At 33.0% G+C, this 24,985-nt stretch overlaps 4 protein-coding genes across 4 annotated transcripts; 1 reads left to right on the top strand and 3 right to left on the bottom strand.

Moving 5' to 3' along the window:
• Window positions 1-105: 105 nt before the first annotated feature.
• LOC110605611 lies at window positions 106-1,183 on the bottom strand. Its single transcript, XM_021744244.2, has 2 exons — window positions 640-1,183; window positions 106-529 (listed from the first exon to the last, which is right to left on the bottom strand). The coding sequence occupies exons 1-2, from the start codon at window positions 931-933 to the stop codon at window positions 512-514; spliced, it is 312 nt and encodes a 103-aa protein (XP_021599936.1). The 5' UTR covers window positions 934-1,183; the 3' UTR covers window positions 106-511.
• Window positions 1,184-3,816: 2,633 nt separating this feature from the next.
• Window positions 3,817-9,542, top strand: LOC110605148 (ras-related protein RABA1d). The gene is made up of 2 exons (XM_021743498.2): window positions 3,817-4,239; window positions 8,851-9,542. Exons 1-2 carry the CDS (start codon window positions 4,019-4,021, stop codon window positions 9,284-9,286), a joined length of 657 nt encoding a protein of 218 aa, XP_021599190.1. The 5' UTR covers window positions 3,817-4,018; the 3' UTR covers window positions 9,287-9,542.
• Window positions 9,543-12,667: 3,125 nt separating this feature from the next.
• Window positions 12,668-14,250, bottom strand: LOC110604387 (probable WRKY transcription factor 65). The gene is made up of 3 exons (XM_021742528.2): window positions 13,898-14,250; window positions 13,614-13,763; window positions 12,668-13,447 (listed from the first exon to the last, which is right to left on the bottom strand). Exons 1-3 carry the CDS (start codon window positions 14,032-14,034, stop codon window positions 12,937-12,939), a joined length of 798 nt encoding a protein of 265 aa, XP_021598220.1. The 5' UTR covers window positions 14,035-14,250; the 3' UTR covers window positions 12,668-12,936.
• A 2,292-nt stretch (window positions 14,251-16,542) lies between these two features.
• Window positions 16,543-17,428, bottom strand: LOC110605679. Its single transcript, XM_021744325.2, has 3 exons — window positions 17,250-17,428; window positions 17,005-17,154; window positions 16,543-16,908 (listed from the first exon to the last, which is right to left on the bottom strand). Exons 1-3 carry the CDS (start codon window positions 17,325-17,327, stop codon window positions 16,648-16,650), a joined length of 489 nt encoding a protein of 162 aa, XP_021600017.1. The 5' UTR covers window positions 17,328-17,428; the 3' UTR covers window positions 16,543-16,647.
• Between the last annotated feature and the right edge of the window lie 7,557 nt (window positions 17,429-24,985).

The following is a 24,985-nucleotide window of genomic DNA, read 5'->3' as shown; positions in this document are numbered from 1 at the left end:
GGCAACTTTCCCTTGTTTGGGTTTCTGCAGCAAGTGAAGTGATATGCCCAAATCACCAAACCCAACTAGCTAGTTTCTTCACAAGTTTAAATAATTCCTTCCTGTTACCTTAATTAGAACTAATTTCATTTGTGCCTACTTGATAATTTAAGAAACATACTAAATAAGAAGCTACGTCACCTTTTTTTTCTTTATTTCAAAAAAAATTATTTATTCATTTATTAATCTCTTTATATCATATTGGAAACAAATGCAAAGAACTGCAGGAAAATTCATAGATGGGAAAACATCAAGTGGTTTTAATATATGAAAAGAAAGAATATTAAACTCAAAAGGGATACGAAAAATGGGGGGAAATTGCATGCAAATGCATGTATTCACCATGTATTAATTTACGTACGTCTATTAAAACTTTGACGCATACATATTGTTAAATAGAAATTAAGAAATTTTCAATTTCTTCTCTCCTTGTAGTGTAGCAGACCTCGCCATCTTTTTCATGCAGAGATATTCAGAAGCAACACACTGCCTGCAAAAGGCAAAGTTCCAAGAAACGAGATGAATCGAAGAAATCTCTCCAAGAAAATTAATGAAACAGTAGTAAAAAGAGAGACAAGGATTTAGTAGAGAATAGCATACATTACAGAAAGCTTTATGGACTCGTCGTCTATGTCGTCGTCGTCGTCGTTCATTAACGTTTCTGAGTTTTTCAAGCATCAAATCTTCGGTGAAAATCCGATCTGGGGAGATGAAGAAAGCACTTCTTTTAATGGGAGGAGACCATAATCCACTTTGCTCATAATCAAAGTCAAATTCACTCACATCAAAGAACTTCTTGAGAAGTTTATCTGATACAGACTTAGACACCAGCTGAATCTTTTGAGGAGACGATGAAGGAGAGGAGGAAGATGAAACTTGTTCATAGCTAGACATTTTGAAAACTCAAGAAAGAAAAAAAGAAGAAGATAACAGAAAAGTATGTTTGAGAAGAGAAGGAGACAAGGTTTTTAGACGCAATGAAAGTGAAGGTGGGAAGTTTGATAATGACGTTTATGGCTGTATGCAATCATAGAGAGGTCATGGGCTAGCAATATCCTTGCTTTAAATGTTGGATTCTAAGTGTAGGGAGAAGATGGTGACCATTTTCCTTTTAGCTACATATAAATTTTAGCAAAGAAAATTTTATATTATTGATGAGTTTGATAGACATGGTAGATTATAGTTTTTAGTTCAAAATTGATAGATCTAAAATGGTGGCCGGCGTTGGAGATCATTCTATTATTTTCAAGTCTATGGATGTCAACATCAATAGATATTTCCATAAATGTATAATTTGCATTAAAACTTGAATATGCTTGATTAGGCCATTTGGCTGATTAATTATGTTTCTCATGTTGCTAATTAAGATAGAATATTAATACATTTATTTTTCTATGGAATTTGCATATAGTGGAAAGTCGGACACAAAAACATTTAGAGAACAGAGACAATTGAAGAAAAAATAATTTTTTTTTATTTAATCTCCATATTATATAAAATCTATTAATTAAACCTTTTATTTTAAAAAATACTTTAAATATGTCTAAAATTTTTTAAAAATCTATTAATTAATATTTTTATTAATTTTACATTATAAATTGTTCCACTATTTAGTTTTTATAATTTAAAAAAAATTATTAATTAATCAGTTAATTTTACAAAAAATTTACCAATTAATCTCTCTATATTAAGAGTGATTAATTGAGATTCAGGAGATAAGATGTCTCTTAATAATTGAGATCCAGAAGACAAGACGTGGACATTTGGACAGTGATTTGATTTAGTGAGGAAATTAATGAATTATGACTAATTTAATGAAAAGTAAATGTTGAAAATAAATGAAAGTCAGTGAACTAGATGTTAATGTTTTTTGAGAGAGCAAGATGATGGTTTTAGTGAATCAGAAAACGCCCCAAATTCGAGCTATGTCAGAGGTATGTACTCCTAATATACTGATGTCTTTTGTGACATGTTTTATCGAATATGATTGAAAGACTTTTAAGAATTTTATCAGGCAACTCATTTAATAGCAGACAGTTGAATAATAAATACAAAGCCAACTAATTCATGCTATTGTCATGCATATTATATCGACACTGCTGCACATGCATCTAATACCTCATTGTGATACAAATTTTGAAGAAATCTATCTTTTTATTTTAGGTTTTGGCAAGGCCAAATATCGGTGGTCGGACCAGATAAGAAGGTTAAAAGAATCCATCTAAATCTTATTGATAAGTATCGCGATTTTAGTATATTTTTTATTTATATATTATTAAGAAATATTTAAAAAATTTTTTATAATATTTAATAGTTAAAATGAACTGTGCGACTAATTAATATATTATTTTAAAATTTTAAAAATATTTTATTGTATTTTTTAAAATTAAAAATTTTTATATAAGATAAAAGTTAAATAGTAATTGTTGGTAAATAATTTGATGAAATTCTTTGTAACCTAACTTAAGAGTGAGGTTTCTTACTAATTTTTGAAAGGCATGAATGGTTAAGAAATAGTAATTAATAATAAATAAATAGTGCAATGGTAATAATTCAAAGCCCAAAATGCAATAATTTTTTCACATGTTAATCTGAATTTCATCATATATAACCTATGGTAAATCATGATAATCAATATAAAGTAAAAGAGAAAATGTATCACGGGCCACCAGAATGTCAACGCCAGCAATTTTTCTTTTTTTTTTTTTTTCAAAAATATCGGAATCATTTTTAAATAAAATTAATATTCTAAATAATAATAATATAATATTCAATCCTTTGAACTTTTATTGAATGGAAAAAAGTAACTACAACTTTGAGTTAAGAATAGGGTAAGTAACAACAACTTTGAATTATGAATAGGTTCAACAATATTCGATTCAAATTAAAAAATATCAAATTAAATTAATTTGATAATTTTATTTGATTTTTTATTTATTTTGATTCAATTCGATTTTTAATTTTAAAATTTTCAGTTATTTTAGTTCGATTCGATTTTAATTTAAAAAAATTTAAAAAATTAAACCGAATCGATTAGTGATAATAGTATATTATTTTTAATAATTTAGAGAGATTAAATCATATTATGATTAAAATATTTCAATTAAATTTTAAAATACTAAAAAAAGTGTAAAAAATAAATTCAAACCGAACTGAATCGAACCGAATCAAACTGAATTGGAATGATTCAGTTTGATTTGGTTTTTGATCAAAATCAATTCGATTCGATTTTTATAAATATAAAAATTTTGGTTTTCGATTTTATTTGATTGGATTTGATTTTAAATCGAATCGATATAACGCTCATTCCTAGCTAAGAGAGGCATGGGTGGGCTTGGGCTTGAAATTGTTGCGAACTTGGACTACAGCGGCCTAACAAAACATATGAGGATGATCCATTGCCCAATTCCCGGTTTTGGCCTGCTTCAAAATATATTCAAACCATATATGGACCAATGCTAAAAAGAACAGAAAAAAGAAGAAAAAAAAAAGAAGGCAAGGGCCAAGTTACAAAATAATTTAATTTAATAAATACTCTATCAATCCATATTTCTTGGGTCAGAAAGATGAAGAATCTTTACATAATTACTACAATAACAGGAAGAAAAAAAGAAGAAGAAAAGGATCACCCACAATGGAAAAATGGTTAATTACCCTTCTTCATATACCTAAATACCCTCAAATTAAAGAGAATTGTATTTAGTTAACCAGCTTTGCTCCGGGACATTATGGTCATTTAGAGTCTTCTTCAAAAAGATCAGACCTTTACTTTCTTCAATTTCTCCTCTGGAATCCAGACAGGAGTCTCTCCCATTTCCAACTCACCTCCAGAGCAAAAAGGGTCAAAAAAACACACACTGGCTTTTAGATTTCAAGGGTTGATTTTTCCCTTTTTTTCTTCGAAGAAATATAAGACCCAGTCTCTATCTTGCTCTTCCTTTTATTTTCTTTTCTTTGAAGCAAAGCAAGAGAAGAGGTGATGGCAGGGTACAGAGCTGAAGATGATTATGATTACCTCTTCAAGGTGGTGCTGATCGGTGATTCTGGTGTGGGCAAGTCCAATCTGCTCTCTAGGTTCACTCGAAATGAGTTCAGCTTGGAATCTAAGTCCACTATTGGCGTGGAGTTTGCTACTCGCAGCTTGAACGTCGATGGAAAGGTCATCAAGGCCCAGATTTGGGACACTGCTGGCCAAGAGAGGTCTGTGTCCTTGTGTTCTTTTTTGCTTACGTGTTTGTTGATTTTGTGATCTGGGTTTTGTTCGTTGATCTCTGAAGACGCTGCTCCCCCCCCCCCCCCCCCTTTTTTTTTGGTTTTTGTGATCTCCATGCTTCGTTTATTTTTGGAATTGTTTCAGCTCTCAAATGACGACTTGGTTTTTTTGTTTTTTTTATCTTTTATGTGTTTGACACAGACTCTGCTTCTGTGATCTGGGTTTTCTGCACAGAATAGGTTTGGCATGTAAAATAAGCTTGTTCTGCTAGTTACTTGATTTGAAAAAAAAAGAAGGAAAAGAGAATGGAGAAGTGATTGGGATGTTGAATGTTTTGTGTTAATGTTGGAATTTAGGTTTGTCTATCGTGTAGGTTCACTTTGCTTTTATGACAGTGATCTTGATTTTAGGAAGTTTTGGATTGAGATTTGCGATGGAGACCAGTAGATCTTCACGGTTCATAGCTTATGTATGCAGATTATTTGTTTGATGTATGAGTGTTTTGACATTGAGTTGGGAATGAAGTAAAGGTATTCAAGTTTATCCTTTGGGTTGGTGCAATCTTTGGCAATTGTCAAGGGCAAGGAAGGGCATCATCATTATGGAGTCCATGCATTGAATCTGATATTGTCTATTTGTAAATCATACATACTGTAAAATCCGTAAATTGGTTGCCGGAGAAATGCCACTCATGCTCGTAATTAGTGAGAAAAGTAGGAGGATACAGTTAGGGGACCTAAGAACTACCTAGTTGTGCAAATTTTGTTTTTCCTTTTCTTCTGCGAATGATTATTGTTTTTTCAAAGTGAAGGGGGAGGGGGAGAGAGAGAGAGGATGTTAAGGGTTTGAATTACTCACTTCCTGTAATGAAGTAAGCCCTTGACCATTGGACTTTGGTCCCAGTGTTTAAATTAACAGCATTATCATTAATTTGTGCTTCATTTTCCTTTCGTGATCCCCAATCTGTCCTCTCTCTCTTTCTAAAAATGTACTTAACCACATGTACCATATAATATGTAAATTTACAATCAAGAGTAATAATAAACATAGACTTTGGGGAGAATCATCTATGCCCTGATCCCTACTCCAACTGCTGATGTGTACACATGTTAAATCATGGTGGAGTAAAGCATACACTTTCTTAATGGGAAACATAGAAAGGAAATTGAACTAAGCAAGCAAAGGTACATATCTGAGAAAATAAGCGAATGAAGTGAGTCGAAGTTATTTAACATTGTTGTGTTTTTATGTTAAATAAATTTTTTAGTTCACATGATTTAGTTTGGGGAAATGAAAATGTATTAAGAATTTGAAGCTCTAGGCCTGCACAGTAATCAGCAAGTAGTAGCATGCTGGTGCTTTTGCCTCAATCTCATCTCATCTTCAATACATATTATCTCATATTGAAATTTGTTTAATCTGTGTAGATAACCATTACAGATAAATGTATTGGTTAAAGTTCCTTTTTTCTTTACCAGTTCTATTAAAATATTATTTTCATTATGCAGGCTTGAATTTAATACTTTTATTTATGTTTCAACTCTGATAGTTATAAGAATAACTTTTCCTTTCACTTTTTGGTAATGGGAACATATTCCTTTGCATCAGATTGAAGTATTGACCCATCAATTTGGACATAATTTCATTGTTCTGAGGAATTATTCAGAGCTGTGGAGTGCTAGTATTATTTTTTATTTTTGTATTTTCTTTCTTGATTATTTTAGGTACCTTAAGAGTACATAGATCCTAAGATAGTTTAGGCTGAGTTAATAGGCCTCTCATTCTCATGTCTCAACTGTGAAGCTAACGAGCTTCATTTGTTTTGAAAACCCTTCACATGGGAAGATGAGCTGGTTTGCTGGTACAGTCTGGTGATGGTATGAAAACTTAAGATCTTGGTTCAAGATTCTGCAAGGTATTTAGCTCCATATGTTCCTAGTTCCAACTAGAATAAATAAGTGTTGCTATGTAAGATGCTGAGCTCCTGCCTTCTTAGCCTATTTGAGGTTCTAGACATGATAATTGTGCCTAGTCAAAAAGGCACTAATAGGCCAGGTTTTTAGGTTTAATGGACTACCCAATATGCTATATCTACTCCAATGTTCCATCTTTACTAACTGGGTTGACAGAGATGCAAAGAAGATATAGATGTATTATTCTGTTGTATTGATGATTTCAAATAAAGATAGAGCTTATGACATTTTATGCCATTATTGCCATTCTTGACCTGCAGTATTTCTAGGAATTGCAGAAAGCTTTCTGCAATACATTAGTGATAGCAAAGGTAAAGGAAGGTGTTTTGCTGCAGTACATGGCGTATTGACTATTTGAAATGATGGTTGTAATGAGATTGTAGTGATGCAAATGCACTCAAGAGCTAGACAGAAAAATGTGTTTAATTGTGTTTTGAGTCAATAGCAATGGCAGTGGGATGGTGATGCTCTGGTGGTAATGGCAAATAACAATAGTATAACAGAATGGAAGTTTTACAAGAGTAGTGATAATGGGCTCATATTGTAACTGCTATTATTTTAGTTGTTCATGGGATGATAAGTTATTGTATCCATAGGTTATCTCTCTCTTTTTATAAATATTCATGCCCATTGCTTTTCATAAAGGTGGATCCTGTTTTATTGAAGCAAGAGGCAACATTAAGGCAATGAGGAATCCTATTACTGTACTTCTAACTAGTTTATTTTACTGTATTATTTGCAACGCATACCCATTAAATAAAAAAAGCAATCAACAAAAAAAAGGAACAAAAGAAACATGCTGCCTGTGCTAGGTCCAGCGAGGAGAGGATAAGAAAAGAAGAAAAGGAGATAAAGGATGAGAGGCATACCTGTTAAGGGGGAGAGAGAGGAACAGGGGAGTTCTCCAACTGCATCTGCCTTTTTGAAATGGATGGAGAGGCTAAGGGTTTTAATTTGCTTTTCAAAAAACAAATAAAAACAAAAAGAAAAGAAGTTACTGTTACTTCACGTAGGCGCTCCTTGATTGCCTCTCACCAGGTGCCTTGCTGGGCTGGGGCACTCGCCTCCCTGCATCCAGGCAACGCGAGGATGCCTCTCCTTGCCTCACTTGGCAACTTTAACAATATTGTGGGGATCTCCCTCTTGGATGTGTGTTTTTTGAGAAGTAGAGTCTGAGCTGGTTTTGAAGTTCCCTTTTTACTAATGCGTGGATTATTAAGTTTTGGGAGTTGGATGTCTGTGTCTATCTATCCATATCAACCTTGCAGCACATGCAGGTTTTGGTGATATCTTTTTATTTGAGGTTGTATCTGTCTCTTCATTCTATCTTGGTTCTGTTTTTCCCTTGCTTTGCATTATTTTGAGTATTCAAGTATTGATCTCTGGAATTAAATGCAGGAAGGTCTCTTGGGGTGCTTTCCTCTCCTTTTTTTTTTCTTTTTTCTTCCAGAAAATACAAGTTTTATGAATGTTAATAGTTGGAGGGAACTAAATTTCAAAAAAAGCAAAAAAAAAAAAAAATGTTGGAGGAAACTAGGACAAATTTTATGAGAAAAATGGAGAAGGGTTTTGCTGCTCTGCCTTACACATCTTCAAGTGGTTAATCAAAAGAAACCCTGGGCAAGTCAACACCCCCCCACCCCAACACCACCCCCCCCCCCCCTTTTATTTTTTTCCTTTTTCCCTCTCTCTCTCTCTCTCTTTTCTGCTCTGCCTCTTATCTAGTTTCATCCAGACTCAGTATTTTATTCTCCGAAGACCTTTTTATTCTTCTGATTATGTCTTTATTCTGTACATTACGCTTTAAGAAATATTATGAAGTTTGTTCTTATAATCTCTGGGAGCAGGATTGCATGATTGGTTAATGGTTACTCAACTTCTAATCTCTATGTCTGTCAAGATGTGTGGTCTATGTTCTTCAATAGATACCACTAGTATAACTTAAACTTTTATTTGTTCTTACTGGTATAAATATTGTGCTGACATGTCATTGCTGATGCCAAAATATGCATGTCAGAACTTTTGAATTCCTGGTAGTTTATTTGGAATAATATTTGATGTATAATCAGGTATTTTTATTTAAAATAATATTTTATTTTTATTACTTAAATGAGAAGTCACGGACATCAGCTCATGCTTTCTTTTCAATGCTACTCATATTCAAGTGCATCTTTTATTTCTTAATATAATATTTCAAGCTTAATCACACATGATGTGATCCCAACAATTGTGCTGTTTGGAAGCCCGCAAATTTGCATGGCTGGGGATGGTTAGTGGGTCCCCAACAAAATTACTTCAACTGACTAGATAAGTTGTGTGGACCTGGCACAACTTGACCAAATGCTACTGGGTGAATGTGCATGGTTATTTAAAAGCTTTGAGAATCAATTTACACAAAAAAACTGTTAATTTTCTGCTTTCGATAAGTCTTTCTGGGAACTTTGGATAATTTGATGTTGCAATTCCCATATTAACTGTGGGACTCTCGAGTGTGCACCACAGAATTTTTAGAGTTGTCTGTTGTATGTTATGTTGTTTTGCTTTTAGCTACCATATACCCAAATACTATTAGTCACCCATAGCCTTCCAGTTCCCACTGTTATTTTGAACTTGTTTGTTCTATAGGTACCGTGCCATAACTAGTGCTTACTACAGAGGAGCAGTGGGTGCATTACTTGTGTATGATGTGACACGACATTCGACATTTGAAAATGTTGAAAGGTGGCTAAGGGAGTTGAGGGACCATACTGATCCCAACATTGTGGTCATGCTTATCGGTAATAAATCAGATCTTCGCCACCTTGTTGCCGTCTCCACAGAGGATGGGAAATCCTTTGCAGAGAGAGAGTCCCTCTACTTCATGGAAACTTCTGCACTGGAAGCAACTAATGTGGAAAATGCATTTGCTGAAGTTCTTACTCAGATCTACCGCATCGTAAGCAAGAAGGCTATGGAGACTGGTGATGAAGGTGCTGCTTCAGCTGTTCCATCGCAAGGAGAGAAAATCGACGTCAGTAAAGATGTTTCTGCTATGAAGAGAGTAGGATGCTGCTCAAGCTAGGAGTTTAGTCTGAATTAAATTGTGAGGGAGGATGGAGGTGGTTTGTTTTTGCTGCATCTGTTTTAAATGTACACCATTATTGTGTAAAATTTTCTCCAAAGATTCCCACAGAAGGATAGCTGGGGATTGATTTTTCAGAGCTTTTCCTTTTGACTGTTATTTTCTAGCTGACAAGGGAGCTTAATTAGGAACAAGTTATTACACTATTGTTTTTAAAAATAGTTCTGAGTGAAGTCTGAACCTGCATTAAGCTATCTATTCAGTTGTATTCATGTCTGGAATTACATTTTTCTGCATTAATTCACAGGTAATTGAATTTAACTTGCTTCTGATTCTCATTCTTTGAAGTTGCCATTCATTCTATGGGCTTCTTACCCTTTGAAATTTTCTATGTCATGATGACATTTAAAAATGAAAGAATTTGAATTATATATGTATAAAGATTGATTCAGCATATGCATATCCACGGAGAAGGGAATGGATCATATGATAGAAAGGAGAAAGGAGAAAGGAGATTCCTCTACCAAATTGCAGATGGAGACAAGAAAATCTGGTATTTTTAATAATAATAAGAGATGAATTAAATAAGAATCATGTTAGTTGTTGCTTAAACTGTTGGATCTTTATCTGTAAGCTGGCTTTGATTTGTTTTTAATACCACATATCCCTATGTCATTCCAGTGGATAACGAAGAAGAAGATGCCTCATTTCTCTTCTTTAATTTAATCTCATTAATTATCTGACGTTATGCTGACCTTGCCGATGACGCTGTGCCAACTGCCATGCTCTCAGATTTTTAGCTTTTCACTTTATTTATTTATTTAATACAATATGGTTCTTACGGCTATTTTCTGAAAATCTTTAATTAATATGTTTAAATAAATATTTTCTGAAAATTAATTGATGGCTTTTGACACTCATATTAACGTCCGAGTATTAGAGAAAGAGATAAAATTAAATCTATTAAAATTGGTTATGTAAATTTTTATTAACACATTATTCAATTTGTCATTAACTTAGATTGGACTGATCAAGAATTTGAACTCCTCAGAAAAAAATTTGATTGATTTAATGTGATAGGGAATAGCTCTTTTGATATGATAGAGAGGAGAAGAGTAAATTTAATTATATCACTACTCTATCAATACGGGTGCTGAAAAAAAATTAAATGGCCGTATAACGAGAATAAATAAACAAATACATCTATGTGTATTTGCAAAATGCCGATTATGTACTACTGAAAAATAAAAAAAAATAAAAAAAGAAAACGTGACTCTTTTAAACTAAAATTTTTCATATACGGAAAAGGCTTATTCTCTTAATTTCAAAACATCGATAATTATAATAATTTTGAGATTGATTAATTAATATAAAAATAGGCAATATCAAAGAAATCATGTGGGACTAAATATAATATAATATTATATGATATAAATTTAAAATATGCAACTTCACCTTGTGGAATATTAATTATTAACCAGCTATTATAAGGTTTTAATTATATGACCTAAAAGTCAAAACTTTATGGTAGTTTTATTTGAAATTGTGGTTTTGGGCAACCAATCATTTGAATGTCCACGTGTCCAAATCAAAAGATCCATTTATATCAAACTATATATGAAATCGATTTATGTGCTTTCTTATTCACAAATAATGAATTTTATTTTAATTTAAAAGATAACATTATTTAAATAAAAATACAAATATGTAACATATTATAAAAAATCGTTTAATCTAATTTGATTTAACGATTAAAAGTTTTTATTGATATGAAAAATTTTAAATTTGAATTTTCATACTTTTAACTTTTTATTGAAAAAAATAAATATATATATTATAAAAAAAATATGATTTGAACCTGCATCACGTTAACCATTAACACATTGCATCCCTCCATTAATGCAATGCTGTGTATAGGAGTTTGCCCCATTCCACGAGTCACTACTAAATTAATGCTCAATTCTATCCACCTACTCTTAACTTTTTTCAACCAGAACTTTATAATAATTTGGTTCATTTTGAATCAAATTGAATTAAAAAATTAAAAATTAAATTTAAAAAAATTAAAAATTAAATTAAATTATATTTTAATATTATAAAAATAATAAAAATTTTCTTTTAACAATATTTAAAATAATGTTTTTTTTTTAAAATATTTTTCTAAACTCCAAACTTAATACCAATCAAACTCTTAATTTTGGAATCGTCACTATAGATGAAATCTACTCATGGGCTAGTTAGCTATCTCCTATTCGTGGTTATTTGATTTGATTTTATTTTAATACTTGGACTTGATAAATAACTCGAATTTAAATCAGAACTTACTCGGCGGAGATGGTTGGTAGTTGGTGCCTCTATTGTCTACGATAATGCATACAGATTAGGGATGGCAACGAATAAGATATTTTTGGGTACTCAATCCGACCGAATCCTAATAAAATAAATTTGGATAGTTATAATGGGGTTTGGAACGGATTCAAATTTAAAAAATAATACTCATTGCGGGTTCGGATCGAATTCGGATTTTATGTACATGATACCCACCATCCGAACCCGTTTATATAAATAATTAATTTAATATAAAAATATATTTTACAATAATATTTATAATTTTTTTTATATATTTTTATTTAAAAATTTAAATTTAAATATTTTTTAGAAATATTAAATTTTTTAAATGAAAATTATTAATGAGAAATATTTTTTATATAAATTATTAATTAAAATATATAAAATTAAATAAATTCGAATTTTATTCGGATAATAATAATTGGGTTTAATATGAATTCAGATAGTTTAAATTAATTTTTAATCAGATTCAAAATGAATTCGAATATTAATAATATAAATTAGATTTGAATTCGGATAGTTTAATTTTTGCAGTTAACTGTTTACATTCCAAATACAGACAAAGTCTTTTTCGGCAAAAGGAGGCTAGATTAGCTGCATGAGTGGATACTAGCCAAACTCAATTAATTCTAGAAAGAAGATAAAAAGAATATTAAATTTTTATTTTTAACCTAAATTTAAATAAAATTATTTAATACACCGTCCTCAATTTATTTAATTTTATTTAAATTGAAAATTAAAAATTTAAAGAGTAAATTTAACCTTCTTTCTTTAAATTAATTTGTGGCTGTTCACACGCACACGTTTTCAACATAGCAAATATCATAACCCACTTGGCTTTCTATCCATTTTCTGTCAACCCTAAACTAAAATATCTCAAAATTATCACTTGTGTGCATTATTGATGACAAAGGGTTGGGTTCTTCATTGACTATAATTAATTTTTGGATAAGGACAACCATGAAATTTCATATAAAACCTACCTTGAAATCAACTAAAATCATAAATTTAAAATTTTTTTTATACAGTAAATTGAAAATATATATTTATATCCATTCTGAGACGGCAAATGCTTCATAATTACAACAGGATCGCGACAGACTTCAGAATTGGACTTTTATTCACTTACTACACTGAAATCAAGGGAAAATGGAAATTAAAAACAAGAATTAAATTAACAAGAAATGAAAAACAAGACTAGTAAATTAGAAGAAGAAGAAAAAAATCCTGTTTTGTTATCTTGTGGAGCACAAAACGTCCACCTTTGAATTTTATAACCCGCGTGATGACAATGTGAAGTGTCAGCAGATCTGGACTTGTGGGTCCACTCCACGGTGGTGCCTGAACACCGCCGAGCATTCCGGCAGCTCGCCCAGATCGGCAAATAGGGATTCATCCTCTTCTCTCATAGGGAAATACATCGCCGCTTCAGTCCCTGCCGTGCTCCTCTCATCCGCAAAAATGGGGCTCTCAAGGATTGTAGCAGAGGTGGTTTCCATTTCTCCAAACCAGCTAAAATCATCTGTACTAATAAGTGAGTCATCTCCAAGATCAGTGAACTTTTCCTCCGGTTCAGGTTCGGGTTCTGGGTTTTCAGGTTGGGGGGGTGTGGAGATTTCGGGCTTGACTGTGTTGGTTTTGGTGGAGGCGTTACTGTGGTGGTGGTGATGGTGGTGCGTCTTTGAAGGAGGTGGCCAAGGGTGGTTGTGTTCACAAGAATATGTGACCACTAGCATTGATGGGTCCACACGGCTCCTCTCTATCTGTTTTCTGGCTGGACAGCCCTTTGAACTACTACATCTGTAGTATCCTCTACAAACAACAAAAAATTCAGACACAAAACAGTCTGATCAGTGTCTGTCTTTGATCTAACCGTGTTTCAGAATTTTCTACGTCAACTAACATTCTCGATGAAAATGAAAAATCGATTGGAAGAAGAAGCTGCAATGAATATTAAATATAGATAGAAGATAGATACCTAGGGTAAGGGGAGCCCTTGATGGGTTTCTGGCCGTATTTTCTCCAAGCCCAAGAATCAGAAGGCGGCGGAATAGTCTCGCCCTTGAGCCGTGACCCTTCTACGTCCTTGATTGGCACCGAGATTACTCTTTTTTGAATCGCCCGTTTGCTGATAAATCCAAGGTACAAATTTTTACAAGCAAATCCTACCAAAACGATGCTATAACCTACAGCTCTATATATTAATTTACTCTATTGTATGATCTCTCCAAATTGCGACCAAAAACTTATAATATCACATACCTTCTTTTTGGGGAAGACATAGAAGTCATCTTCATGTCGTTAGGGAAGCTAGAATGAGGTGAGTCAGGACCACTTTCTGTATAATCGTTCTCTTCTTGATCAGTGATTAATGGGTTCGTGTTGAACTTGCTGTCCATTAATTTGGACTACTGCACAAGCTCTCCGAGAACCAAGCCAAAGCTAATAAACTTGCACACTTGCCGGCGAATATGGCGATCAAAATGAAGAAGAAGAAAAGGAGGAGGAAAGAGAGAGAGGGGGTTAGGTTGGTGAAGTGAGGAGGAGGAGAAGAAATGGGAGAGAAGGTGGAGAAAGAGAGGGATGGCCCTTTAAAAAAATAGCCGCCATGTTGACAGATTAGCTTTTGTCATTTGTTTATAGAGGACGTGCAAGCTAATGTGTGTTTAATCTCTTAAACTAAAATAAATTTATTTCCAATTTGAAAATGACTTGATTATTTTTCAAGCCCACTGATTGGGGTTCTTATATTAAAATCCTGAGTACAGTTCATGTCAGCTATATAATACCATCTCCCCCCTTGTCTTTTTTACTTAGATTTATTAATTTTCCTTAATTATTAATATTCAATTTATCAGAAAAAGAAAAGAATTGATTCAATTGAATAATAAAAAATAATTATATATATAATGATGCGTGAAGTAATGTGATTTTGACAATTTCTCTACTACATGTGGATGGCTTTTCATTAATATCAAAGCTACAACTAATTATATATAGCTAATTTATACAAAATAATAATATTAATTAACTATAAAAATTATTTTTTTATATGAAACTATTATTTTATTATAGTTAATAAAAAAAAATAATTTCCATATCTCTGACTTCCATCAACTACGGCAACTTTTGTGCTATTCTGTGCATATGTTTATATTATTGCAGGCTAAGACTATACATTTTGCATTTGCAAGGAACAGAAACTTCCTCATGGCTTCCATTTGGGAAATGTACTGAATTAAATGCCAACATATGCTTTTTTAGCAAGATATATATGATTCATTTTCTTATTAATTATATAATTATATATTGTAGCAGCAGCCTCAATGAAATGTAGTTCACATGTTGTTTTCTATAACATATTTTTTAAAAAGCTGAATAAAATATTCAGAAAAATAAAAAAATACTCATTAATGGGTCCACATCAGATCAGTTCGGTTTAAAATTAAATCGAACAGAATAAATTTACAATTAAAATATTAAAATTTTAGTATTTATAAAAATTGAACTAAATCAATTGTGATCAGAAATTAAATCAAATTGAACTGATTTGATTCAATTTGATTTGATCGATTTTAATAAATTTTTTATTTTTACACGTTATTTTTAATATTTTAAAATTTAATTGAAATATTTTAATCTAATTTAATCTCTCTAAAAAAAATATACAATTATCACTAATCAATTTGATTTATTTTTTTTTTTTAATTTTTTTTATCAAAACTGAATTTACTGAAATAAATAAAAAATTAAAACAAAATTTTAAATTAATTCAGTTTCAATCAATTTTTTTTATTTGAATTGAATCTTCAAATCTACTACGAGCACAAAAGTTTCTTGGTTTATAAAATTAATTTCCATCCTCAGAGTCAAATCCCATGAGTTCTTTCATCACAAAGGAAAAAAATTAATTTTTTTTAATTTTTTTCACTCAGTTTAATAATTATATACACATTAACTTCAGATAGATAAACCGATTTTTTTTTCTGTTAATCATAACTATTTTTTAAATTATTTTAAATTAATTAAATAGTAAGCAGTTGTTCCACAAGTTACTTGGTTGGCAAGGAATTGTGAGAATGAAATTTGAAATAAAACCAGCTGGATTTTGCTCAAGAATTCGCATTTATCAAGCTCTGTATCATTATAAGTTTGTCTCTTTTTGTTTTATTTCCTTTAATAATCAATTAATCTTGCAAATTAATTAATTATTTATTTCATGTCCCCTTTATATAATTATAAAAAAAAATTCTATTAATATGTTAATTTCCATTTATATTGTTTTTATAATAATATTAAATCGGTGGTGAAAGTTTACTGTGGATTACGGGTCGATTTAGCTCTTACCAATAAAAAAAAAAAATGAAAATCTAGCATTTCTTTATTGGATGGGTCACATCAAAACTTAAACTATAGCAGTGGACGGTCAAGATGATTTCGACATTGAAGACTATACATTATTTTTTTCTTCGTGATCTTGATGTGTGGGACCACTTCTTAATTAATCGTCGGTTTCAGTTAAAAACTATCCACAGACTTTATGTAATAATCGCCCTATTACAATCTTAACCCTTTCGTCGACAATTACAATGGTGTCCGTTCTACCTTCTAGAAAGGAAGGACTCAGATGTTTATTTACATTTACTTTGAAATCAATAACTAAATTAATTATAATTTAATAATATTTACAAATTATAAATTTAATTATAATCAACAAATAAATATATATGTCAATTAAAATAAATATTTATAATTTTAATTAAAATAAAATAATAAATATTCAGAAGTAAAAAAAAAAAAAAAAGCACAAATATTTTCTTGCCACTTGGTAGTATGGCCGTATGGGAATGACAGGCTGTGTGACCTTTTTTTTTTTTTTTTGATACAGGAAATAATGCAACTAAGAGTAAAAGGAACAAATGGAAAATATATTTCCTTCTTAGAAGAAAATGACAACAAGGGATATGCTTCTACAACAGAACAATGCCTTAAAATTAAAACAACAGGAACCTTTATATGCTTCTGTTTGCTCTTTCTACATGCCTTTCCATAGCCTGAAGAACAGCTTCACTAACATTTTTCACATCCAGATCATGTTCTTCTTCAGCTACAACAATGACTTCCATGGAAAAGAAGAAGTTGCATGACACTCTAGCATGCAACACAATTAAACCCATCTCTTCAAACACCTCTAGTATTGGAACCAGATTATGTCCTCCCTTCTGGTGAATCACCTTTATCAGAAATCCTTTCCCAACTTTCTCAACATTCACCTATATGGAAGAAACAAAATGTAAATTCTTCGGCGTTTCTTCTATGTAAAAAATGTAACAGCATGAAGTGGAAACAACTAGATGAGATACAGTTACCTTGGGTAAGTATTGGACCTGCTTCACCAGGCTCAAGTATTCTCTTTTGATTGCATCCAAGTTAGAAAGTTCTCTTTTGATTGCCTCCAGCTTGAGTGTGAGCTTGTAAATGTAGACAACAGCATCTGCAATGATAGAGCTTCTTTTCACCTTCACGAAAAACAGAAGAGAAAGTCAGCGTTAAACTGGAAGAAGATGAGGCAAATATATGTTAATTAAACAACGGATGAGTTTGAATATATTACAGATTTGGAGCAGGTGAGTGTTCTTAGAATGTGAAGCTTTCTGCGCAATGCAACTCTTCTTTGCAGCCTAGACACCATTTCTTCTGCTTCTCTATCTTTCCCTGTTTGTTTATTAAATGCTCAAGTGAGATAATGACACAGCAACTTGGCTGGCTTTTATAGCATAAGAATGGGAGAGGCCAAGTCAGGGATGTATTGGGATTTCGAATTGCCAAAGATCCTATCCTCTTGTCTTACATGAAAATGGGAACTTAAAAATATTAATTAACATGAAAATAAGCTGTAATGAAGTAAGACACCAGTGAGGAGACAAATGAAGAATAGGGTGGGGAGTTGTCGGGTGTGGTGATGGGTCCTAAACAAGCAATTAAAGCCAAAACAAAGGAAAGTGATCATGGGAATTGGATAACGTAGTTGTCGTATTGGGTGTAGAGTTTTGTAAGAGTTGTGTTATGGATGTGGGAAATGAAATGAAAAGTTGATGATCACAGACGACAGTGTTCTCAGTGATATTTTTGAGTCAGTGATGATGGGGGCATTTGGAGTTGCAGAGAGGGTTCACGGGCCTATCGTTTGGTTTCAGTTTGTCTCCCATTTTGGCTAGTGGCCGTAGGTCACATGTTCTGACATTATAAAAGAATTACAATCTCTGTTTTATTCTTTATCGTTACTTTTCTGCTTGTGCGTTGTTTGTCTGAGACATTTCATGTCATATGGCCAATGCCTATGCCGATGCCATCCCTTCACTAGCAGCCTTTCCACTTGAGACAAATCTAGCTGCGCTGCTTATAATTCTTTTTACCTTCTTCTTCTTCTTCTTTTTCCACCTTTTTTTAGATTCATATCTTTTCTCTTTTCATTTTCCCAGAAACTTGACATTGTATATTCAGACCAAAAGTTCACTAACATGAAATTGTTCAACATCCTATTTAGCAAGCAAAACGGAGAGAAGAAAATGGTAGCAAGAGCGTCAGGTGAATTTAATGACAAAATCACACAACATTACCCAAGAGACAACGGCTGCCAATTTTCAAATTTTCTCATTCTCCTTATTTATAATTATAAAGGGTAAGTCTTGAGCAATTTATAAATGACACATTATTTAAAATTATAATAATTTTTATTTCACGTATATATAAAAATATAATAATTTTATTCGATTCAATAATTAAAATTGAAAAATTATATATGTATTTCAATTTGATTTCGATTTAATCTTGATTTAAGTAAATTCAATGAAAAAAAATATTAAATTAAATTGGATGATCAAGTCAAATCTATACCCATGTGCAGGGCTGCAGGCACAAACATAGCAAGGCAGACAGAGAGGGCAATGCATGCTGGATTTTGGCAGCAGCTTTACAATTTTGCTGTGTCTCCCATGAGCAACATTCTATTAGAGCAAGAGCCAAGAGGGTGACTTGGGGCCCGAGGGTCCCTCACTTTGTCTGAATTTCTTGATCTTTGAAATTTATTACAAGCTTAATTAGCTTGCCTCATCCCTTTTTATTTGTCTGCTTGTGCTTGACATCTCCCTATCTCAATTTTGAGGAAACTGGCTCTCCTTTTTATCATTTTCGTGTCTATTTGTTGAAACTCTTTTGCCTTTAATCTTTTCCTCTGTGGAATCCTGGTTTACCACAGGCCTATTGCAGCACTACCAAGTAAATTACGGCTTAAGCTCAAATTTGCCTGAAATTCGAAAAAATCTAGAAATTTAACTTTATTTTTTTTTAAAATGTTTTTGAGATGAGGGAGTGTCGTTTTCATGAAGAGAATCTCTTTAAAAGCTTTAAGTTTTATTTGTTTTAAATTATAATGAGCTCATTATGAGACAATCCAACAAGGAAAAGTAGAAGAAAAGAACAACTTACTTTATAATTGGGAACATGCTCATAAATATTGAACTCACTATCTCACCTAAAGAAAAGAAAAAAAAAAAAACCTTTCGTATTTAGTTGAAGAAAATAAATTTTTATTTTTTAATAAATTTATTAAATATTTTTAAATTTTAACAATGTTTATTTATTGTATAAATTATATACTATAGTTTATTTTATTTATTAATTAACAGAATTTAATTACTTTCCAAAATCTTCTAGCCAGCGTAAGCGTGCGAAGTCTGCTATCAGTGCAGGTGGAACTCAAGCTACAGCGACCATGACGAAGATCAATTGATTACAAGCGCGCATTCAACGACATGAATCGGATGGTGCATCCAAATTCCAAAATATACCCAAACCAATCAACGCCATGCTTGAAAGAGGTTACCGAGGCAGAGGACGAAATGGGTAGATGAGAATTCCGCATATCAAATCCTCTGCTTTCTCTTCTCTTCTGCCTTTTTTGCGTGTTAATGCTGCGTCTTCAATAGCTCAGTAAACTGCCAAGCCATCATTGAAAAAGGTTGAGGTTAGTGTGGCTTACCCATTTAAAGTTTTAGAGCTTTGACAAGTCACGGATGTGAAGGGTCAAACTTTAATAATAATTGCTGCTTCATATTTTGCATGCTTAATTCCAGGCTCCTTATGGTGGCTTTTGACATCCATGAGGGGGAACTAGTGCCAGTAGAAGATAAAGATATGAAGAACATGCTTCATATCTCCCACCTTAAAGTATCTTTCAAGGGAGGACTACTCCCTTTTTTTCATCTTTTTCTTTTCTGCATTTTCTTTATAATTTCGGTATATAATAAACGTAAAGTTTATAAAAAGAGATTCTCAGTGATAAACTACAGTCCATCATAGAACTATGTGGCTGAATGAAGTGAAATATTCTCCATGTTGTATTTTGACTGTACAAAGTTGTTATGATATACCTCCTTTCTGGGTGCAATAGTAATGTTATTGAGGATTTTATTTCAAAAGCTATTGACATTAATATGTTGCAAAGACAATACCTAGAATTGAAACGAGTATTATAAGCCTTATCAGACTTTATTAAGAACACTTCCAACCTTTATTATAGCCCAAGCTTCATTAGGAATTCCCTTTGGCTCAACTTTTATGAGGAACTCAGTTCAACTTTAGGGAATAAAGTGCTAGAAAAGCCTTCAGCTACACAATGAAGGCATTGTTCCGGGGTTTATGCTTCCTCTAGGTTGGCATAAATAACAAGCTTCTAGGCCATGGTTCTGTGACTTGGGCTGCAGTTGCATTACAGGGCAAAACCTCCATTGGCATGCAGCCACACTAAGATTCTCTATCCTTGTTGTGCATTCCTATAGTGTGCTCCATGCCAAAGGAGATTTGCCCGGCAACACTTCTGCAGTTTGGCTTGTCAGAGTGAGATGCAGTCTTCAACTCTTCATCAATTGCTCATTAAGGTGCTTCACATTTTTCTTATGAAGACAGAGATTGATATCATTGTATGATTCTGTCTATGACATTGATTGGTAAATAGAACTCGGTGCATTGTATACTCATAATTTTAGTTCGGTTATGTGTGAAATCCCTATATATATGTATGCATATCTGCTTGTGTATGTGTGTGTGTGCGCATTAAGAAGCAGTTATGAAAATGCATAACTACAGGTAGCACTGAAGGTACTCATCCCAATCTAACACTGCACATGGTTTAAACATTTTTACTTTGTACTCGAAAATTTTTTATCATTTGTCTTTACTTTGCATGGTCTTGAGTGATTAACAGAAAATATGTTTTCTGCTGTTCACAGTGCATCTCTGATAAAGAAGGGTCCCTGCTTTGCAAGGTTCGCAGACATTATTGCACACAAGAAATTGTTCCGTGCCACATAACTCAGCTATTTGCTTCAGCTACATGTCATAGATTTAGTAAAAGCAAGAAATACTCCATTCGGCATTTAACATTAGAGAGGATAGCATAAGGTGGATAATAGATCAAGCTGAAAGTTTACCCGCAGTGAATCGGATTCTATCTCAGATTTAATACTCATCATCTTCGGGATGGCTTAAACACATGGCCCTCCAGTGTGACTGCAGCGAGCAATGCTTAACTCTTGTCCACTTCTGCCATGTTGTCAAACTAAAGGGTTTGCCTTGTGAATAATCCATGGCTGGTGTATGATCCATGATAATCATGAATACAATTTCGTTGCATGATTAATATTTTTTTATGATGAAAATATTGATATCCATAAAAATTTAGCATGACTACATAAACTAAAACCTGCATACAAAAAGAAGAACCCTCTGATCCTAGCAAAGCCATGTTAAGAGAACAACCTGGACATCCTCAAAGATACAGCAAAAAGTCCAAAAAACAACTAAAAACCAGCAAACACAAAGACTCAGAACAACATACAAGCAGCTCAAAGCAACAAATTATCACAACTATGCGATAAAGTTTATTTCTCTTTAAAAACCTTATTTAGCTGATGCATCTGCTGTCCAAATTGCTTCTCTAGGAGCCTGATTGATGCAAAAAGCAGGGAAAATTTTGGAAAGATTAGGAATAGAATTGTGCACAAGAACTGATCTCCAAGCAAAACTATCATTCAAGAAAACCCAAGAAGCTGCTACCAAATCAGATTCAATGTCAGTCTTTGGAGCAAGAATATTGAGTGCCTGACAAAGAATGAGACTGGCAGAAAGGATTTCGTAAAGATCAACAATGATCTTCTTAATGGAGGACACATATGTAAAGATACAGTTACCATCTGAAATTTGTAGTGTTTTGTTTTATGCTTTACAGTTAAAGATGGTTGTTCTATCCCCATTCCTCTATCAATTATAACCACTTGGGTTTATAAAACTCGTAGATTTGTACAGAAGGATTTTCGAATTCTTTAGTTCACGCATCGAGGTCTTACAAGATCCTGATGTTCCACCATTCTTAAGTTCAAAGATCATGAATTTTCTCTTTTCATTTATGAACCTTTTTTACATTCCAAGCAGTGATGAATATCATTCAACAATCTAGAGCAGTTAATCGCATTTTCAATGATAATCCTTAACCGCTTTTTAGCTTCTTTCTTCTTCCTCTTCTTCTTCTTCTTCTTCAATGTATAAAGAAGGAACAAAACGGTGAAATTTAAGAAAATCATTCCTATTCTGTGGTGGATTATTTGCCCGTCGAACTAGTTGCTTGCTGTTGCGAGAGGCGTTGGAGTTTGTTGTGATGAATTGAGGTTGAAACTGGGAGACGAAGAGAAGTGTCCACGGTGAAAGGGTTAGTAATCCTCTCTCTTCTTAGATGATTGTTCATTTCATTGATAAAATTGCATCGACTCCTCAATCCTTTCTTTCAAATTCAACTTCAACTTTTGGGCATATAAGAATCTAGAAATTGCAAAAACCATTTCATTAGAGTTTACTAAAACTTCCATGTGGCTAGGGTTTCCCTAATTAAATATTCCAGCTGTATCTATGATCTGCCTGCGAGTAAGATATCCTGGAAATGTGTCTGCTTCAAGTTGTCTCTTCAACCAGAACCATCAGTGCCTGTGAACTTAGACTACATCACCAACCAGTAAAGAAAGAACACAAACATATGCATAAATATTGTCAACATCAGGGGGGAAAAAAAATGGAAACACAGCACCTTGGGCAGTTGAACATGGCATGCATTTACGAGACAATTGTGTAATTAGTAGTGTAGTTGAATAACAGGGCAATTCTCCTTTGGCAGCAATCAGTTTAGCAGACTGGTTAACAGCAGAATACCAAATTCCTGCCAAAGGAGAATCGCACTGATATTCTTCACTACCCTCTAGGAGTAGGACATGGATCCTCTTGGAGCTTCCTCCTGCGCCTCGCAAATTTCCAGGCACTTGAATTGGCAATTTATTCATGCATTATTCGCACATTAAAATGGATATTCGAGCAATGAAATTAATTGGTATTATCCTGCGGATCAAACTCCAAAGCTTGTTCTTCCACTAATTCTGAACTGTTTCCATCATGGTCCCCCTTCACTGGATATGGCTATATTACTTTTTCTCATGCATTGGTACGTAGCTTTATGCATGATATGCACTTATGCATACAATATAAAGAAGGAAAATCTTATTTATTGTGAGATCAATGATGAGTACGTACTCTGGATATGTAAATGATGAACTACTTTTTTGCATGATCCATTGGCTTGTCAAACTGTGGACAGAAAACATATACAAGAGAACATTTTTAAGGATCTTCCCTTATTGTGCAACATCTCCTGGCAAAGATAAACCAGCTATATTGATTCCCATCTTCCAGAAGATGGTGATAAAGCCAGCTCATGCTTTTATTAACTTAGCTAATGTTCATGATAAATACCCCATAAGAACAAAATTTTTGTATAGCTTAGGTACAAGAATGCAAGTAAAACTCCACAATAACATTAATGGACATTATGATATTTTTATAATTAATAAAAATATTCGATCTAAAATTTCGTACGAGGATGCTTTAAGGATAAGAGAATAAATTAAAGGGATAGGAGACATTTCACATATAATTTTCTATCAAATACATGTTACTTAGCAACATGGGAAGCATAATAAGTAGATATACTTTTTGTATTGAAGCTATAAATAGCTAGTTTTTTCTTATTGTAAATCCACAAATTTGACATGGTACTGCAGATGAATTGCTGAGCAAGTCTTCTCTGTCAGATCACTGATATCCACCAACCTACATTTGCTATGGTTGGTGGAGTCTCTGCCAAAGGAGATTTGCTCACCATTTCCACTGCAACTGTTTTCTTGTGATCCATCATGTTTGTTTATTCCACCATTCTCAAACATTGATTAAGACTCAGGAACTGAGGCCTGCATGTGTAATTTCTTACAACTATTAATTGCTTTTCTCACATATTACTTCATTTTTTTTTTCATTCTTCATGCTATAGTTTATTTGCCTTTTCTAATCTTTTGTCCACTAATATAAAGTTTTCATATATAATTAAAAATTTTAAAGGCTGGCCTTAATTGTAAATCGTAGTTATTTCTTTTTTCATATAAGCTAGCTTGTGTTGTAACGACCCAAAAATCGGACCGCTACCGGCGCTAGGATTCAGATCGACTTAAGGTCGTCGGAACCCGTAGCAAGCCTATTACGCATCCTGTGTACCTGGTAAAATCCCATACACAAACATACATTTTTATAAACATTTTTAAACTTTTCATATTCCAAGCTCGATCTGTTCATTTATTCATCGTAAACTGTAAACATAAAACCCACATTAGAGCTCTCATCAAATACTCTAGTATAGTTAACATCATATACATCAAGTTTGGATCAATATAACTCATTATAAAACTTTTACATAAAAACATGTTCACTGGGATTTATCAAAAACATGAACTAGGACAAATCACAAATCTAATCCATTGTATAGTATATGTCCACTACTAATCTATTACATAAGCTTATATCAACCTCTAGCCGACTTCCCGCTCTATCTCTGATCCTGCAAACCTGGGGTTAGTAGAAAGGGATAAGTTACAAGAGTCCAGTGAGCAGAACCATAAAAACAGTTTAATAAATATATGCTTTCATGAAGTGCATCACAACACAAACAATACACATCAAGGATGGACTTGTCACCAGTAACCCCCTACATATCCAAATAATGCCCGGCCCTCAGGACTTCCTCTTAAATATAACATAACATGTCCAACTGTGCTAGGGGCGTAGAATGGGCAAGCCCTGGTCTTTCCCTTACATCATGCCAGGGGCGTAGAATGGGCAAGCCCTGGACTTTTGTATCCGTATCATATCATAACCTGTTTGAGGGCTAGTGGGTCATCCAACATCCATCCACACCAACAG

Source organism: Manihot esculenta, chromosome 17 (genome assembly GCF_001659605.2).
Source record: "Manihot esculenta cultivar AM560-2 chromosome 17, M.esculenta_v8, whole genome shotgun sequence".
NCBI classification, from domain to species: Eukaryota; Viridiplantae; Streptophyta; class Magnoliopsida; order Malpighiales; family Euphorbiaceae; genus Manihot; species Manihot esculenta.
This window is presented reverse-complemented; position numbering and strand designations above follow the sequence as displayed.